The sequence below is a fragment of the Peromyscus eremicus genome, chromosome 7 (genome assembly GCF_949786415.1).
Source record: "Peromyscus eremicus chromosome 7, PerEre_H2_v1, whole genome shotgun sequence".
In the NCBI taxonomy this organism is placed as follows: domain Eukaryota; kingdom Metazoa; phylum Chordata; class Mammalia; order Rodentia; family Cricetidae; genus Peromyscus; species Peromyscus eremicus.
Genome location: NC_081422.1, coordinates 99,239,669 through 99,260,471, shown reverse-complemented (window position 1 = coordinate 99,260,471; position 20,803 = coordinate 99,239,669). Strand labels below are relative to the sequence as shown.

The window sequence follows — 20,803 nt, the reverse complement described above, 5'->3', positions numbered from 1 at the left end:
AGGTTTTAAATTCATCCTCAGCATCTATAAAGGAGTTAGAATGGGGGCAGTGCCTTGAATCTAATCAGGATTAAGCTATTCAAAAGTTGGATTTCTTCAGAAGTCTTTAATAAAAGGAATCCATCTATATTGGAGTCCTTCCCTCCTTGGGTGTTGTCCTTGGAGTGATCTAGCTGAAAGCCAGCGTCTATGGAGCAGGTTCTCCCCAGTGAGGACTCAAGGCTCCCTGTGCCTCTGTGTCTCCTCTACCCTCTTTTTTCTTTAGGTTTGTGTTCACGTCCTCTGTTGCTGTCTTAATTAGTGAAGGCCTTGAGAGGCGAAGCCCATCGCTGCACTCCTCCTCTGTAGCATCCCTGTTCTCTTAGTGGCCCTGAAATTCCAGCTTTTCTTTCCTTATCCTATAAGTCTATTAAAATTTGTGCTCAGTTCTGGTAGGCTTCGTAGTCTCTATATCCATGCTATTTAAGGAACTAGGCTTGTATGGGAAACCTGCTCAGAATATCTCAATTATCTTGCTGGATTTCTTCTCTGCTCAGTTCTGGTTCCCTTCATCTTCATCTGGGTCCCTTCTCTGCCTGAGAACCCACAGACAGATGTCCCTTGTATCGTCTCTGGTGCTTATGGATGCTTTTAGTGTGTGTGTGTGGAGCCTATACAAATAGGTACTTCATTACTGGTATCAGAAACTACAGAATCTGCATCCTCCTTATAATTTTTTTTTATAGAGTAGTTGGCAAATTCTCAGAAAGGAGGAACTATGCTTTGTTTCCACTTACATATTTGCTGTTACTTTCTCAGTATTTTACCGTGTATACACTTTAGTAGTACCTGGCATTTATTGAAGGAACATATGCGTGAACTAATACAGAAAAGAATGAATGAATAAACAAGCCCTTAGTATAGAATAGGAAGCCATCTATTCCACAGCCTTACTCACACACTCTTACCAGCCCCACCCCCATCTAAACTGTAACAAAACAGAATTAAATCTATATTTGCCCTAACAGTCATCAAATTAACAAGCTGTCATCGGACATCATTTTATTTCTCTTTGGCTTCTACTTATAAAATTCTCTTCTCTATCAATCTTTGCCAGCCATCCTCACCTTGAGCTCAACAAAGGGTTTTCAGGGTGTATGAAGGCCATAAAACCTTTGTGCTAATGTTAAAATCAAAGGAACATTAGTACCTAGCTGCACTCTCTAAGTATCATCAAGTTGGGTGAGAAGCATAAGAGTTGACCTGAGTTATGCTAAAGAATGAAGGAATACATATTCAGGGGTTCTTAGAGAGGAGGAATATGATCAACGTGACTGTAGAAAGTGGCTGGGAAGAGGCTGTATCTCTAGAGTGGGAATTCTGAGAAAGAACAAACATGGGGAGGAGTAGAGGAAGCAGTTATTAACTGTGTGTGTGGTCAGTGGTTCAAGGCAATGCTGGCAAAGTTGGCTCCATAGTAAAGGCCACTAATGCTTATTAGGTCTTTGCTATCCTGGAGAGAAAGCCCAGAGCTACCAAGGGACAGTGAGCAGGAAAACAGTACAATTACCTGTCATGAGTATCATCTATACAGGACTGATGTACATATGAACACTGTAGTGGTTTAAATAGGCATGGCCTCCATAGACTCATGTGTTTGAATGCTTGACCTACAGGGAGTGGCACTATTGAGAGGTGTGCCACTTGTTGGAGTAGGTGTGGCCTTGCTGGAGAAAGTGTGTCACTGTGGAGGCAGGCTTTGATATCTCTCTACACACAATGTGGGACACAGTTCACTTCCTGTCACCTGTGGATCAAGATATAGAACTCTTAGCTCCTTCTCCAGCACTATGTCTGCCTGCATGTTGCCATGCTTCATACCATGATGATAATGGACTAAATCTCTAAAACTGTAAGCCAGCCCCAATTAAATGTTTTCCTTCCAAGAGTTGCCATGATCATGGTGTCTCTTCACAGCAATAGAAACCCTAACTAAGACAAACACACAGAGACTGTAGAAACACACACAACACCTGGACAGGTTCAAACCAGGTAGGGTCCCAACACAGAGAAGGCTGAGTAGAGACAGGGTCCCACACCCAACCAAGAAGCTATTTGCAGTAGATACTTGTTGGCAAGGAGAAATCAATCAGTTTTTTCCAATGAGTGTCATTGGGTATATCAACCAACTACACTCTAGGGTGGACCACTATTTGCCTAGGAGTAGTTGGCCAACACAAATGCATCAGACTCCGTGGTTTGGTGTGTGTGTGTGTGTGTGTGTGTGTGTGTGTGTGTGTGTGTGTGTATGCACGCGGTGTCATCTTGTTTAAGCATATTTTTTATCTTTTTTATTTGTTTGTCTTGATTTTAATTTTTAATGATTGTTTGGTTTATTTATGTATTTATTTTGAGAAAGAGAGAGCACATGAATTTCAGTGAGTTTGGAGGTGGGGAGGATCTGGGAGGAGTTGGGGCATGGAAAACACAATCAAAATATATTTTATGAAGAAATTATTTAAACACAAATGTCTTTTAAAAGAATATTAGCCTAGAAACTTTATAGAATAACCTAGAAAGAGAAGAGAGGGCAGCGGGAAACTCCCTTCTCTGCTGCATCCCTCCCTATTCAACCTGAGACTCAAACATCAGCGCTTTCACTCAATATCTGAAAGTATAAGAGTACCACAGCCTTCCTCTTAGCAAGAATCCAGTGTCTACCTTCTTCACTAGCCTAACCCACAAACCTTGTCTCATCCCCAAATGGCCCATTTATCTTTCAGACACGCTCATAGCTGATTTGCATACACCCGTCAAGGCATTTGCATCTCAACCTATTTCTGTTTTTATATGCATCTAATAATATAGTTGACACCCTCTCTTAGCCCTTCTCTCATGGATGTGGGCCACGTTATCTTGTCCCTGTGTGCCACGGACTCCTGCTTTGCCTCCATAAATAGATTATTGTCCCCTCAGGGATGATTATGAGTTATACTTAAAAACTGCTGACCACAGTGGAAGAACTCTATCAATTATTTTTCTTTTTCCTCTTTATTGAAAATTTTAAACTTTTCTTATCATCATTTTTACTTAAAAATGGGAAAATGTAGGAAAATATAAAATAAAAATAGAAATATGGAGGGGAGCACAACTCCCATCTATAACTTGGTGCATAGAATCTGACATTTATATTGTGTATTTCTCTTCTGAATACCAAGAAGACAGAAGTTGACGGTAGGCCTCATAGAACTATGTAGCTCTCAGACATCATCAGAGAAGTTTCTTTGTGCAGTAGATGGTGGTTAATATGGAATTCATAACTAGCCAGAGTACGGAGAATAAATGTCTGTGAGTGTTCAGTCACCAATGGGATATCTGAATCCTACTCTTGTCCACAAGGCTCAGGGACCATTGTAGAAGAGGAGGTGATAAGAGCCAGAGGCTAGGGAAGACCAGATTAAACAACATCTTCTGGACACAGCAGGACCTCTGCACTCAAGAACTCACAGAAACTGTGGTTGCTTGCACAAAGCTTGCATAACATCAAGCCAGTCAATATTCCAGCAAGGATAGGGGAGGAGCTTATGAACTCTCACACTGAGCTAAGGATCTATTGACAGTTGATGGCTTGGGGGAGCAGGGGGCAGAGATTCAGTTTTCTTTTGGGTGTGGTCCTATGTTCCAGAGAGACATATAGTTGGGAGGGGTTGGGATGGGTAGATCTAGGAGAAATTAGGGAGTGAATATGTTAAAAATACATTGTATGCATAAGTGAAATTCTCAAAGAAGTAATAGATAAAGAAATTGGTGGGAGGCAACAGGTTTATTCAAGACTTCAGAGTTTCAAATCTATCTCAGTGTTCCAAGGTGGTGTACAGATGTTTTTTTTCCCAGATTAAAATCTTCCATCTTGGAGGGAAGCTCATTAAGACACGATGTTAAAGGGGAGGTTAAACAGTGAGATATCTTAAGACAACATGTTTAGAGGGAGATGAAACAATAGGATGTTTGAAGTGGAGGTGAAATAGCCCATCCTTCAGGGAAGCTTGTTAAGCTCAGGAAGTAAACAATTCAAAATCGCTTCAGGAAGTTCCTAAAATTGACCAGATTCACTAAACCCCTCACTTCCCAAGAGCATTTATAAGTATTAAGGTTTGCTGAGAGGCAGGCCCAGACAAACTGAGCTGCTAAGAAGAAGAGGCTTGGGCTTGATAAGCAGTCTAGAAGAAGCAGAGACCAGAAGAGCTGTCTGTAAGAGAGTCAGACCAACCAAGCCACCTGGAAAGGACACCCAACTACCTGTTGAGCTTCCTGCAGGTTGCACAGTACAGTGCTCTCCAGGGTTCCAGCTTTTCTGAGCTGTCACTCATTCTGGGGTGGGCTTTGGTGATGCAGCTGTCTTTGAGTCATTTCTTTTCTTGCAAATAACCCCTCACCCATATTTCTGTAAGTGACCCCAGTAAATCTCACTGATCACCAAGTCAGACTTTAGTGTTATCTATACTTTGGTCTGTAATGGTTCCTTATCTGAGATGAGCAGATGTCTCATCATGTCTCCCCAGGAACAATGTCTCATAACACAGAGTGTAAAGGTCTTATGGGACATGGAAGGGTTCCACTGAGACAGTGGGTGGGATTCACTGGGTTGAGGAAAGGTCCTTCTCTCTAGAGGACCATCTCCTTATTCTCTTCTTGTAAGTCACTCACAGCTTGATCTCATGGGACTGTGTCTGCATTTTCTTTTTAGAGAAATGTATTACTCTTCAGTGAGTCAATTCATATGAATAGAGGAGAGATGGGGATGCTGGGAATGAGAGGACTTACAAGGGATGCCTTGTGAAAAGGATGGACCCTTAAAAGATCAGGGGAAGGATTGAGAGAGGAGGCAATAGACAAAGCCACAAATTCTTCTTCTTGTATCACCGTTCCTCTCCTCAAAACACCCAACTAAAAGGCAAGTGAGATGTCTCAGTGGGTAAGGGTGCTTGTCACCAAAGTCAAACATCTTTTTAGTTTCCAGGACTCAAAATGTAGTAGGAGATGGCAGACTTCTGAAAGTTATCTACATACACACACACACACACACACACACACACACACACACACACACACAGAGAGAGACAGAGACAGAGACAGAGACAGAGACAGAGAGAGGCAGAGAGACAGAGACAGAGACAGAGAGAGGCAGAGCAGAGAGAAAGTGAATCAAGACATAATAACCAACTTAACTATTCTGGACATGTCATTTTCTATGGTACAATTGAAATGAATATATTACAATTTGCCCAAATATCAACAGTATTTTAGTAAATCTAGATATATTTTATGTATAATTCAGTATCCTCTCACTTTTTACTTGGTCATATGTTAAAATGCTCTATTTCTTTCCACATTTTAAAAAAAGATTTATTTGTTTATTTTATGTATATGAGTGCTCTATCTACATGCACACCAGAGAAGGGCATTAGTTCTCTCTGTAGATGATTGTGAGCTACCATGTGGTTTCTGGGAATTGAACTCAGGACCTCTGGAAAAGCAGTCAGAGCTCTTACTGCTGAGCCATCTCTCCAGCCCCTCATTTTCCACATTGTTTAAAAACACTGTTCAGGGTATGAATGAGAATTCCTGGAAGGAAGCTGTGTCTGCCAAGGCAGATTGACTAATTAGAACTTCAATGATGTGGGAAGGTTAGAATGTAGCGAATTCAGAGCAAATTCTCCTAGAGGGAACTTTTGCTCCTTTGGTAGCCACTTATTGCTCTCTCCGTACACGACCTAACATCTCTTGTGACCATTAGGTAGACCCTTTGGAATGTATGAACAGACCCCTAGTTCTACTAATCAAAGGGCCAAGACTGCTGCCAGACAGCATTGGAGGCCAAGAGCAGAGTTCCTCCTGCTTTGCTCTACCTACCTACCTGAGGTACCTGTCAAGGAAGTTGAAAAGTGTTTTTCTTTCATGCATGTTTAAACTCTGTTGCTATAAAAAGTTTATGAAATGGCTGCCTCATTGAAGCATGGTGTTTGGGAAAAAAAACTAAATCTGTGTTCCAGGCCATGGTCCCTCATAACTGACTCCAGAACGAACCATTTCTTTCATTCCTATGATATGGGACTGTTTCTTTAACTGACAAGGGTTAGCACAAAGATGCTGTGGGGGTATCAGAGTGTGAAAGGAAGAAAGGAGAGTTATATGCAGTCTTCAACTTCATATAGGTAAAAATCTAAAATGCTTTAGCATTACTCTCAAATCCAAACTCTCCCACATCTACTCTGGATGATTCTGGGCACAGGTTTAATGTCTCATGGCCTGTTTCCTGCTGTGGGATGTTCTGTACGGCAAATGTGTTGCTAATTAGTCAATAAATAAAACACTGATTGGCCATTGGCTAGGCAGGAAGTGTAGGCGGGACAAGGAGGAGAATAAAGCTGGGAAGTGGAAGGCTGAGTCAGAGAGACACTGCCAGCCTCCACGATTACAAACAGCATGTGAAGATGCCGGTAAGCCACGAGCCATTTGGCAAGGTATAGATTAATAGAAATGGATTAATTTAAGCTGTAAGAACAGTTAGCAAGAAGTCTGCCACGGCCATACAGTTTGTAAGCAATATAAGTCTCTGTGTTTACTTGGTCGGGTCTGAGTGGCTGTGGGACTGGCAGGTGAGAGAGATTTGCCCTGACTGTGGGCCAGGCAGGAAAACTCGAGCTACAGTTTCCCATCCACAGTGAGGAGAACATCACTCTTGCTCTACAGCAGTATGGGGAGAGTAGAAGAGCTGTCCATGTGAATCTGGTGTCTGTCACGTGTTACACTCATAAATGGTGGCTTCTGGGACTTATCAGTGGGACAGAGAAGTCACACAGACACTATGAAGAACTATTCAAATATGGAGATGATGATCATTTGATTCCTGGAAACAAAACCACTCAAAAGCAATTCAAAAAGTATCCATGAGGATAAGCATTATCTTCAAAATAACAACTCTGGGCACAGTTGTTTGGTCACCTTAATGTGGACTCTTTAGTTTTCTTTGCATCAAAGCAGTCTTTGGGACAGTTCACTGTGTTGAAGGTGAATGACTCAGGCCTTTTACTCAAGTTCTGCTATAGTGGATTATTTAATACCCTGTAGGCCACATTACTTTGGTCTGTAACCCAGTATGAAAGAAATTTGCTTAAGTGAGAGGGTAGAAAAATGGTCACTAAAGACTGGGAAGGAGGGAGAAGTGGGTAGAAAGAGGTAGAGAAAAGAAAATAGAGAGAGATAGGCCAGTCCTAGTGTTCTAGAGCAATGTGGGGTGACTAGGAAATTTGTGGTATTTTCAAGAACTATAAAAGAAGACTGGAAAAGTTACCAACAAATAGCAATAACGAATGTTTGAGGAGATGAAAATGTTAATTTCCATAATATGCTCATTACACATTGAATATGTATATCAGATTATCACACAGCTATTTGTCTATTTAAGAAAAAAAGAAAAGAAAAGAAGATGCTCTACATCCTTTAACAGAGATATGTAACACATCTGCATTTCTAATGTACTTTTCACAATAGCCAGGAAATCAAATCAGCCCAGATGTATCAACTGATAGACGGATAATGAAAACGAGGCCCAGTTATACAAGGGAGTTCTATTCAGCCATAAACAAACATGAAGTTGTGGAATGTGAAGGAAACTGGATGGAACCAGAAAACAGCATATTAACCCAAACAACCTAGGCTCAGGTAGATAAATACCATACATTCTCTTCCATACACGACTCCTAGCTTCTGATCGTTAAGTGTGTGTGTATCTTGGTGGGAATAAACGTGGATAAAGGCCAGGAAATTATAAAGGGTCCATGGAAAATGGGAGGGGCAGAGAGATAATAGAACAAAGTGGAAGGGGGGATACTGGGGACAAAAAGGTACAGAGGAGGAAAGGGAGAATAGGGAAATATGTGTGTGTGAAAGAGGGGAGTCAGGCAAAACTAAACGTGCATGGAAAAAATCATCGGAAACCTGTCCTTAGCAAACAAATTTAAAAATATAGTTTCCATAAAGAAACAAAGAGAAAATGGAGCAGTGCATATCTCCCGCAGTAGTCTTTGAACCAGAACCCTGGTTTGTAGAGGAACTGGGAGAAAGAGGTGCCATACCCAGACCCCATGGCTGGTTGCCTTTGTGACTGTGGGAAAATTTTTAAGCTCCCTGTGTTCTGTCTGTAAGTTAGAAATAAAAGGGCCTACCTTTGAAAATACGGTTAGTATCTTAGGGATGAGGTGGGTTAGACACTTGACCCCTGGTACACTGGGGCTGTGCTTAGCAACTATAACTTTTCCATCATTTATGCCGACTAGACCACCATTCCCAGGCAGCCATATACAAGCACAGTGAAACACAGGGCCACGAGCAAAGATTTCACATCTCTTTAAAGCAGGAGTCAGCTAACTACGACATGAGAGACAAATCTAGCCATTGTTTTTATGAATAAAGTTTTATTGGACCACTGCCACACCCATTCATTTATGTTTCATTTATGGCCGTCTTCATGCTTTAAGACACAGCTGAGTGATAGGAACAAAGACCATATGGCTTATAAAACCTACGATACTTACCATCTGGCCCTTCGCAGGAGAAGTTTGACAACCTCTATTTTAGAGACAGATCTGCTTAGTCATCTACCACTCCATCAAGCTAGCTTCATGGGGACATTAAAATGCAATCTATAATGACATCCTTTACAGATGTGGAGGCCAATGGAAGAAGCAGTTTCTCTACACCAGCATGGATACTTTCTCAGGGAAGGGAGGAGAAGGAACATCCTATTAGCTTTCATGTTCCAAAGTGGTTACTAGATGCATCTGTGTGCCTACCTGTTAGGCTAATTGCCAACTGCCTACTAATATAATAAATGCATGCTAATATGACAAAAGAAATGATAAAGGCTCTCTCTTTCTCCATTAAGTGAGTACATTAATATTAGATAAATAAGTTACTCTTCACAAATGTAATTTATTTTATGTACTGGTTCTTAATGACAAATACTTGTCAGGTTTCAAAGATGTCCAACTTGGGTAGATGGCTGCTTGTCTGTTGAACAGGATAGAGCAAGCTAAAAAAATGTTACTTTCTGCCAAGAAGAGTGGACATATTTCTTTATCACTGCGGTTTGCAAAAGCACTTAGTACTCCCTTGTGAATCCTACAACAACAGTTCTCAGACTTTTTTTTCTTAATATTCCTTTGCATTTTTAAAAATTGTTGGGGACCCCCAGACTTTTTATGTGGTTTGTATTAGTTAATACATAAAACATCATAAAGTTTATACATTTAAAAATATTCATCTGCTATATTATTTTTTAAATGACAAAACTCAAGACATAACAAAATAGCATTTTATTGGGAAAATAACGTATTTTCCAATTTCAAGGAGGTAGTGAGGAGAGTGTTATTTAACATTTGTGCACATCAGTCTAGTGACCTCAGTAGGAAGGAGAGGAAGCTGGGTTCTCATATCTGCTCCTGTACTCATTGTGGTTTATTTGCCCTTGGGAAAACATCATTGTTCATGAGTGAGAGAGTGAGACTCAAAAGAGAAAAGATGTCATGGTGTTACTATAGAAACAGGTTTAACTTTGGGGATTTCCGTGGAAGGGTGCACAGATACGAGATCTCCCTTTGACAACCACTGACCTCCAGCATGTCCTCACCTTCCCTCTCCCGGCTTCCTGTTCCTCTGAACCAAGTGTCCTACCTCCTGAAAGCAACCCAAGCTTTGGCTGGGACTCGGGAGACTTCCTGGGTCATTCTCTGTCCTTGATTTTTGCTTTTTGTTTTGAGTTTATTCATATAGCTTTAGGTGAATCATTTCACATCTCAGAATCTCAATTTGCCATCTATAAAAGAAGGCAGATGGATAGAGCAGTGCTTTTTTTTTTTTAACCTGCAGTATTTAAATACTTGGATGTTACTAGACTAAGCAGGAGATGGGATTCTGATGTTCTGTGACTGATATGAGCTGGATACAGCCCATTTCCCCCACAGATTCATGCTGCAATTTTAGATGTATATGGAAATCAGTTACTTTAATGTTACTCACTAATATAATAAAACCCAAGAACTTATTTGTATCATAACGGCTTTTAGTCATTGATTTCTAGCCAGTGACTATATCTGCTGACCACGTAAGTGGTTGCAAAATTATTTAAAGCTAAAAGACTGGAAAAAAATCTTCCTTGAGAATTTCCAGAAACATTTTTTTTTTTCTGCTTGTGAAAGGAAAAAATTGTACTGTGTTATTCTGATCTAGCAAAAAAAATATTATGGGAGTTCCAAATTTTCCAATGATGGCTTCCACAATGTTTGGGGTATACATATTTTCTATAACATGGGTTTTGCCATTTTCCCATAGACCTGGGGTCTACTTCCCTGCTCGTATGTCTGGTGTATGACTTCTAAGATTGAGTCAGCAAATTGTTTGAAGTTCCTACATGGTTCTTGAGAGGCACTTTCTGGGAGAGGCCAGGCCTGCTACAGGATATCTGTCATGTAGGTACTCTATTGAGATCCTGCTGAGCCCAGCCTCTGGCCAGCCCAAGTGCCAGGTACCAGCTGCCTTTTAGAACCATGGGAAATGTGACAGCGGCTCTTTCCTATGAACAAAAGGGAAACTGTTCAAGTTCCTTAGAGCCTGTAGAGCCGCTAACAAACCTCCAGGCCCTTGTGCTGTAACGTTAGTTACTGAGAACAAATTAGAGGCACTACGAGGACAACAGAAGATGAGAAACCATTGCAAGCCGTGAAATGAGCAACCTCCAACTATTATGCTCGCTGCAAAGAGACCGCAGGGCATTGTTGTGAACTCTTCTGAGACTGGGGAAGACACTGGAAGAGGGGGAGCTTAATAGTCATGAGAGGGCGAGGATTTAAAGCCCAACCCCCCAGTCCACTGGGTGCACTGCAGATCCAGCACTCAGCTCTGAACACCAACAGAGACCACTTTGTAAACGTTTCACATTAGCTCCTTCAGACATAAAACAAAACAAAACAAGACACTGAATGGTACATAGTTTGTGGGGCTGAAGGAATAACTCAGTTGATAAATGCTTAGTAAGTGTGAGGACTGTGTTCAATCTGTAGAACATGTGTAAAAAGCTGGGTGTGAGAACTTGATGGTAAGACTCTCCTGCTGAAGACACCACCCACTTTGACTGCAAAACATAGAGAAGCCAGTCATGAACTGGTCAGAAAATTCTCTACCTAACAGCTAGCTCGTTCTCACAGTGCTGACACTTGCTGTGCAGGCTGCTGGGGAAAAAGACATCGATGGTCTTACCCAGCACTGGACCCTCAGTGCTACAAAACCAACCTGCCAGACAAGATGTGTCCACTTGTGTGATAGTGGCAAAACTATTTATGGGGTAACCAACTGCTCTCTTGATTGGATCTGAGGGCTGTTCCACAAAAGAGGATTCCTGTCTGGTTTTATAAATACGGTTAAAACCCATGGCTACTGAAGTCATAAACCTAAGAGGAAGAACTCTTGGTGTTATTTGGCTAAATGGGTGTCAAACTGCCTTCCTAAGCATCCCTGCCTCTATCCATAGATTTGTGTTGATCTCAACCTCGACCAGAAGCTTCTTATCGCCGTGAGTGGTGGGTAATGTAGAGACTCAAAACTGGTCAAAGTGTTGGGATTGACTGAGGGTGCCCAGCCACAGATGAGATACCTTTATCAACCCTTCCCCCAGTGTTCAGAGAATTTGTAGAAGGTCAGATGGAAAGGATGTAAGAGCCGGAGGATGGGGAGGAGAGCTGGGAAGTGCTGTCTTCTGGATGTGACACGGCCACGGCACACATGACCTCACAGCGGCTGTGGTCATCTTCACAAGGCCTGCACACAATCAAGCCAGGGAAAAATTCCAATGTGGAGTGCAGAGGGGCTCCCCAGGCCTCACTCCTAGCTGAGGTATTGGCAGTTGATGGCTTCTTGGGGGAATCAGTTTTGCAGGTGTAGAGAGGGTTGGTTACTGGTAAGTGCCCACACCCCAGTGGATAGCTCCACACCTATGTGCATATAGGCAGCATTAATTGGACTCAGTGGGTTTTAATTTTTTAATTAAAAAAAAAACCATGAAGTTGGGAGAGAAATGTGTTGGCCAGGGCCCTGAAAGGATATGATCAAGATACATGTGCGCAAAAATTTCAAAGAATAAATAGAAGAAAAATATCTAGACTTGGTAATATAGGTTTGTAGTCTCCATGGTGGGGACACAGAAATGTATAGCTCCCTGGGGTTTTCGGGCCAGGAAGTCCAGCATAATCAGTATATTCTAAGTCCCAGTGACAAACCCTGTTTTAAAAAAGAAGAATGGCTCCTGAGGAACAATATTCAAACACACACACACACACACACACACACACACACACACACACACACACACAGAGGCATGCATACACTTAGTTTATAAGGTTTAAAGTTTCTCCTGATATTGCCGGGCAGAATGAGCAGCCACCCTTCCTAGACACTCATGTTCATACACCAATTATCATATCTTGCACATCACTATAACATTTATATGTCATGTAGTTTTTTGATTTATATCTAACTTAGATGATGAAGTCCAGGCTGTGGTGTGAGAGTGGTGTGTCTCCTTCTTAGCACCTTGTTGCTAATAAACACCCCATACAGTTTGGGAAATGAATGATGAATGAAGGAATAAACTAACAAATAAGAGAATGTATGTAAAAATTGATTCTTACTCCGGGAAGATGGAATCCTGTGTAAATAATTACAGATGCGACATGGTTTTATACTTAAGGATATATTTGAAGGGAAATCATAGATACAATATGGTTAAACTGGGAGTCTTTGTAAGGTGTAGGGCCTACACACACACATACACTCACACACACACACACATACACACACACTCAGGACTAACTGGGTGATCGGGTGGATGTTACCATGGAAAGAGCATGATGGAAAGAAGACTGACATGGGGTTGGATCTTCAATTTTATCACTTACTATCAGGATGTGGTAGCCATGGAAACATACCTTGCACACTCTTTCTCTGGGGAATGGAACTGACCAAGGGTTATAGGCTTCTGAGCTCTGATGTCCATCCTTGCATTTGTACTGTGGCCGGACTGCTAGGGCTGCTCTGTCTAATAACTAAGTACATAAGGGACATTAAGGCAGGCTATTGGCTGGGAGACACAGTTCTCAGTGGCCAACTTTGGCTCTGGAACTTCCTAATGGTTTTACTGAACCTCTCTTGATCTAGGTAGCATTTTAGGGGACTTCTATCCATACTCACTCATCTCTTTTTCATTTGGGGTCAGAATTTCCTCATGACCACATTTTCTCTCAGCTTTCCCCTTATGCAACCCATAGGCATTTCCGTAGATACAATCTTTGTGGCTTTCATTCTGTCTTGGTGTCTGTTACCCAGTGGCTCTGGACTGTGACATGGAGGAAGCTTGGACCAGTTATTTCATCTTTTAATCTCTTTCTTCATCTGCATTAATACTGCCACTTACGTGAGGACTGTACAAATGACTGAATGAGACAGTGTATGCAAAGCTCTTAACTGAACTTGGCAGACACAGATGCTTACTGATATGTTATCAGACTCCCCTTCAAGGCTTCTCTTTTTCTTTAGAATGATCTTAATGATGGGGGAAAGTCATATTTTCCTGGGCACAGCTGACCTCTGGCATTTGGAAACAAAAGATGACTTAGTCTTACCAAATTGTCTTACCAAATGCTTCTCCATTTGGGGAAAACCTCGCCTTCCAGACCTCTCTGATGTCTTTGATGTGTTTAATAATGTGGGTTGAAAGGGAAAAATAGCTGCGAGGAGGAATCTGATTAAACTGTGTGTCTTAGCTTTATTACTTCCTTCAATGAGGTCAATGCGAGACGTTTTACCTTATCATCCAATTTCCGTGCATTGAATGCAAGCTCCACATAGTCATCATTGCCTGATAATTCTTCAGCAATCACCTAAGGGAAAAGGCACACATCAGCTGCTGTAGAGAGTGGACCCGTCAGTCCAGGAGCCTATCAGCACCTCTGGGTAATTTTGGTCTCAAAATAAACAAACACAGGCATTGGGCAAGAAGTTTCTCCACACTCCTTATGCATGTGGTGTACCATTTTCAGCTCTGGAAGGGAGCTCACTAGAATACCGAGCAGTGTGTGAGTAGCTTTCATATGAGGAGTGTGAAATGTGAGATGGAGCCATCAGGAGCAGCAATTATCTTTCTGGATATGGAGATGCATGCTTTAAATTCCAGCATTTAGGAGGCAGAAGTAGCACTATCTCTGTGAGTTTGAGGCTAGCCTGGTCTATATAACAAGTTCCAGGCCACCCAGGGCTACATAGTGAGATCCTATCCCCGCCCCCCAAAATTTAAAGTACCTGCCTTTTCTTTAACAAGTCTCCAGACTCACTAACTATTGAGCAATTCATCCATTGCTAGTATCAAAAAGGAACTGAATTTTGGCATTTATTTCATTTTAAATAAAGAATAAATTTGCTTAAATAACTACTGTCTACAGAACCAAGCAACAGAGCTCCATTCTATTACTCAATGAAGAATATTAAGGTTGGCCTCTCCCTGGGAAGCAAACCAAACTTTGAACTAAATGCTTTTAAAATAAAATTATTGAGGGGGGCCAGTGGGTGGCACTTTGCCAATCCGAAAACCCCAGTCAATTCTGTATTCTTCCTGTGTCCAATAAAGTCCACGTTCTTCTCGTTCCTACTCTGTCTTGTGATTTCTAGCGTGATTGCAGAAGCTCTCAGCAGAAGTGAGTGACCCCACTTTCAAATCTACTTTCCTTCCCATTCTCCCTAAGGGTAGAAGGATCAAAATGGTTTTAACAAGAAAGAAAAAGAAGGGGGAAAAAAAGACGGAGAAGCCTTGGGTATTTCAGTCAGCTCCCAGCAGGCAGAGGAGTTCGCCATCCTAGCGTCTCTTTTGGATCAGCGAATGCATGAGGTCTGACACCTGTTGCCACTGCAGGGACAGCTTACCGTGATGGAGGATTTTCCGGCTGTGTTCCCATGCTTCAGCAAGGACTTGGAAAGCTTTCTCTGGGATACAATCTGCAAGCGGAAACAAAAGGAAAATGCTACATATGCAGCTACAGACCTGTTTTAAAACATTCTCCTCTGCCAAACGCTTCACTGACAGCTCCACCTGAAATTATATATATATATATATATATATATATATATATATATATATATCCATATCCATTTATGAGTCCAGTTTTGTCCCTGGGCCTCTCTAAAAATGAATTAGCCCTCTATATTAGCCCTCTATTTCCTCCTTCCTTGTGTGCTGTGAGAAAGGGGGTGAGGAATTTAAATAACTCATTTGGGCCACAGTGGCGTAACTGTTGCTGAGGCATTTACATCAGAATCAGGAGGGCACTGTTGAACATGTACATCAAGCTAACGGAAAGGAGGCTTCATAATCATCTGAAATTAGCATCAAATCTTTACAAAGCAGGTGCGGGGGGGGGGATGTGTAAATATGTAACTTCTGGGTCTGTAACCTCTGGAGTTCTATTTTTAATATGTTCATCAGGGAGCTATGTGTCTCATCAGGAAACCAATGCTCAGACAAGCCCACAGGAGTAACTGGGGTGCTTTTCACGACCCAGTGTCAGAGCATGCACACAGGGACAGCTATATCATCGTATTGGAAGTTATTCTTAGAAGAACTTGCTTCTCTCCCTGATTCCCCCTGTTTTTGTTTGTTTGTTTGTTTGTTTTCCTATTTGTGAAAGGTAAGCTTGGCAAGGCATTGTGGTTGGGATGGCTACATAAGCTATGTCCAAAGGGGAATGGAGTGAAGAGAATCAAGGTGATGCTGTGCCTGCACTTAAGGAAAACATCCCTCTCTTTGGCGGGCAGCTTCTATCTAATATGGTCTTGGTGATGCTAGCTTCCTGGTGTGGTGCTATGGTGTGAGCCTCTCTCTTGAGTATGAGGTGGTACAGTGACTGCTTCTAGTCATTAGGGAAGCGGAGGCATGGAACTCCTATCTCTCCTGTTATTCTGGGGGACAGCAAACAACCATATTGTAAGTCAGCCCTGTACAAAGCCTCACATGGAGAAGAGCTGATGGCTCCTTCTTAACAGCAGGGTTAAAAAGTCATGAGCCTGGGAGGAAACCCCCCACCCGCAAGCTGAGCCCAGGGACAGCAGCACGCTGATTACACTTTTGACGGGCCCTTGTCTAGAAGACTTAAAAAAGCCATACCCTGATTCTGGAAACAAGAAATGGTGAGGTAATAAATGCTTTTTTTCCCCCCAAATCTACCACATTTGGAGGAAGCTGCTTTTTTTTTTTTTTTTTTTTTTTTGATAATCACAGAGGACAGGAGAAGAAGTCAGTGTAAAAAGCAGGTGAGACAAACCCATTCTCTGAAATTCTCATACTGTGTGTTTTCTGTCTCTCAGAGTAGTGAAAATACAGAGGATTCTGGCCAGAGGGAAGACATCTGTAAGACATTCCCAGGCTGAACAGAATGACAGATCCATCAGAATCATATTCTCAAGATGCTCATCATGCTGTGGTCTGAAGAGCAGAGAGTATTCCCGACATAAAGCTACCTGACGGTCACACCAATGATGCTGGTAACACTGATGATAACTGTGACAACCTCAATGACATCTGCAACCAATCCTCCCACGTAAGGAACACATCACTGTGTCAGATGCCTTAACTCTGCAGACTTTTATCCAGTCCCCGCTGCATGCTGCGAGACTTTGTGAATAGATGTGGAAGCAAAACCAGATGTCACACCTGACCTCATAAAGCAGCAGGGGAGTGGGGAGGATGTCAAGAGTAAATGAAAAAAAAACAAAAAAAAAACAGTTGTTATCTGTGAGTAGAAACTGGGCAGCATCTGACTCAAGGCATTTTACAAGTTGACTTGTTATCCTGAGGCATTTCTTTCTATTTCCCTCCTGCTTTATCCACACTGCTTAACTGCCCCTGGGTCCAGTTGATCCCAACAACCTTAGGCTGACAGGTTTCGAGATAGGGTTTCTCACAGGCCTGGTATGCCAGTTTAGCTAGGCCAACTGGCCAGTAAGTCCTAGAGAGGCACCTGTCTCTCTTTTCCCAGCACTGGGATTATTAGTGCACACCACCACTCTTGGCTTTTATTTGTTTATTTTCTTCACATGGGTTCTGGAGATAAAACATGGATCCTCACACTTGTGAGGCAAGCACTTCCCCTGTTGAGTCCTTTCCCCAGCCCCATGCATCCTCATCACTCTTATCTAGACATACCAGCACTTCATTTGCAGGGCATGGATAGTAGCCTGTTACTCTGTGCTCACTCCCGCCTTCATGTTAGGAAGTGGGCATTTGGGGTACAAGTGGCTAACCAAGCAGGCAATAATAACCTGCTTTAGAGTCTCCAGGCCTCCAACTCAGCTTCAAAGAATGAGTAATAATTAAGGTTTCAATGCTTTCATGGTAACAATGATAGACATGCAGTGGGCTGTCACTGATGCTGCCGCTCTTGGGGTTCTTGGGCAAAAATAGCATGGATGCCCAGCTGGGGTGTTGATCTATAGAGAAGTCTGTTCACTGCAAACCCCACATGCTCTGTTGCTTTTGAAACGACTGCAGCAGGCTGGGGGAGACCTTAGGTCATGCCTTGGAATGAGGAAGGCAGAGTGACAAGGACTCACCCTGGCTGCAGCTGACATTTGAGGCCAACAAATAATAAGGTTTGCATGGCTTCAAGGCTAAAGGGGATGTACCTGTCAAAAGTCCTCTAATTTGATTCTTTTCACCCTGTGGCAGGGTCACAGCTGCAGACCTTAGCACACAACAAAAGGGTGACATAGAGAGAGAAAGGATGGGAGTTGAAGCCCCCTGGGTTAGCAAAGTTGGACCAAAGGGACATTTGTACTGCTGGGAATCTGGTCTGCATCCACCCCCGGTCAAGGGGGAGGGCAGACTCCTCCAATGAGGATGACAGTGGTGTCTAACAGCATGGGTCTCTATTTTCAGTAAAGCCCAGGGTTTCATTTAAACAAATAGGAACAAAGCCAGGAAAATAAACATTTAAGCCCATGTCGTAGCAAATGTATAATCAGTTATATTTCAAAACAGTCATTTGGTGACTAGACACACATTTGTCGTAAGGCTGTTTTTAGTGAAAATATTCTCAGGATTCTTTTTATAAATTACTACAGTAGCAGATATTTATTGACTAGCTTCTATGTGTCAAACATTGGCTCATAGGCTACAAGGGTGGAGAAAAATCAGTCAAAATATATTTATAATATTTTTAATTTAAATAGAATACATAATTTTCCCTGATCTTTTTCTCTCCTCTAGCCCCTCCCAATTACCATCCCTCAAACTCCTCTTATGTCCTCCACTCAAGTTGATAGCTCTTTTTCTTTGATTATTGTTATAGTGTTGATATTTATATGTATGTATATATGTATATGCATATGTATATATGTGTGCACCCATATATATATATATATATACATACATACATACACCCATATACATATAGATGGATACTTAGCAGACTGTACACACACACACACACACACACACACACACACACACACACAATTTGCTGAGTCAGTTTTTGCATACATGGAATCAAGGTTGACCACTCTGCATTGGACAACCTATAAAGAGGGATCATCCCTGGGAGAAAGTAATTCTCCTTCTCCCAGCAGTCAGGAGTTGACTGTAGTTGTTTGCATAAAGGTGCAGTAAGTGGTACTCACATGTCGGTGTCAATCAACAGCTGTCTAATTGGACTTAAGATCCATTCACAGGAAGGAAATCATGTATGGTATTGGAAAGCTAGGCAAGTGGGGTCTTAGAAAAGAATCTAGGACCAACACTGGACTAGCACAGCACCATTCCTCACCACATCTAAATCTTATCCTTATACCGCAGATAAGTGTAGCTACCACCTCTCATTAAAGAAACTTCTCTTTCACCAATCACAGAAAAACCACAACTGGACCCAAGGCAGAGATCAACATTGTGGGGAGCCCAGTTCCAATGGATACATCTATATCGCAGCTCCTGCATCTGTGGCTCAGAGAACCCCTCAGAAAAGGAGGAAAGATTGTAAGAGTCAGAATACCAGAAGTCAGCTGTGAAACAGTCTCTCCTAGAAACGGCTGCATAAACAAGACCGGAACAAGGTGTATCAATGAACATGTTAACATGGAAGGGGGAAAATGTTTATATTTTTAATCGCTCCCCTATTAGCCTGACTGTTAATCTCTAAAGCATGTGCTCTAAAACTTGTCACTATTTAAAGACAAGTGCATGGTAAATACACTTGTGAAATACAACTGGGAGTCACCAATTAAAGCAGGTTTAACATGTCAGCCTCGGGAAATCTCAGAGCTTTAGCTGTGAGTCCTTGAGGACAAGCACGTATGTAGTTTTGCATGGAAAGCACTACACACAGGTTCAGGGAGCAGAGCATGGATATGGGGGAGCAGAGTGGATATTGCCAGGGATCGGGCAGGGGTTGGGCAGGAATCCATATTGATTGTCTTCTTTCGTCATTCTTCACCTTATTTGGGGAGACAGGATCCTTCACTGAACCCAGAGTTCGATGCCTCCTCTAGATTAGCTAGCTCGTCTGCTCCAGGGACCCACCTTTCTCTGCTTCCCCAGCACGGGGATTTCTGGCCCGTGGTGCTGTGCCCAGCTTTGACTATGTGGGTGCTAGCTGTGAAACTCAGTTCCTCATGTTTGTTCAGGAAGCACTTTACCAGCTGAGTTCTCTCTCCATTCCTAGGTACTGTCATTTGTTCATTCGGCTTCCCCCCTTCTTATGTGTTTGCTAATACAATTTCTAGACCCACAGCTATAGAAAACAAAACAAAACAAACAAACAAACAAAAAACTAAAATCCCGGCAGTTTTCTGCAGCAGACAGGAGACTTGCCAAGAACCTCACAGGCTTTCCTCTTGTAGAGCAGGTCAACCTTCCTACAGCCACACTGGCCATCTCTATGTTTTGAGTGGTACTCATGCCTCTTATCCATAGACACAGGAAACAGGAAGTGGGAAGAACTAGTACTTTTAGGGAGCAGCCCTCAATCAAGGATGGGTAGACTTGGTATATAAACACCCTGCCTCCTTTTCTGTGAGCTAGAAAGTGAGAACACAGAAAGACAAATAACTTCAGTGTTCAATGTGATCAGATTTTGAAGATGTATTTAAAGGGGGTTTTAAACTAATTTATCCTGTTGGAGTTTCACCAAGGAGGAAAAGTTGTAGGAGTTAAGAAAGGCACAACCTGCCTCCCCCATCTTAAGTCCTGGGGATTAAAGCTAAGGTTTTACCACTGAGTTACATCTCTCTACCCAATTTTTACTTTTTATCTTGAGATAGGTTCTCAGTAAGTGGCCCGGGTTGTCCTTGAACTCACTCTGTAGCTCAAGCAGGCTTTGGACTTGTGAATCTCTTGCTTTAGCCTCCCAAGTACCTGGGATTAGAACAGTGGTTCTCAATCTTCCTAATGCTGCAACCCTTTAATACAATTTGTCATGTTGTGGTGACCCTTATAATTAATATAATTAATTTCATTGCTACTTCATAACTGTGATTTTGCTACTGTTATGAATCATAATGTAAAGATCTGTCTTTTCTGATGGTCTTAGGCGACTCCTGTGAAAAGGTTGTTTGACCCCTCGGGGGTCGAACCCACAGGTTGAGAACCACTGTATTAGAGACTGGTACCACTAAGGCCAGGCTAGACAGACACAATTCTGAAGCTTTGTTAGGCATCTAGGAGAGAGGATGGCAG

At 42.2% G+C, this 20,803-nt stretch overlaps 1 protein-coding gene across 1 annotated transcript in view; it reads right to left on the bottom strand.

Annotated features, from left to right (window-relative positions):
- Positions 1-20,803, bottom strand: part of Cpne4 (copine 4) — a 348,290-nt gene that overhangs the window by 120,426 nt on the left and 207,061 nt on the right. The window contains exons 3-4 of the mRNA XM_059267087.1: positions 15,007-15,078; positions 13,896-13,970 (exon numbers count right to left, since the gene is read on the bottom strand). Coding sequence (XP_059123070.1) covers positions 13,896-13,970; positions 15,007-15,078 — 147 coding nt within the window. The remainder of the gene's footprint in view (positions 1-13,895; positions 13,971-15,006; positions 15,079-20,803) is intronic.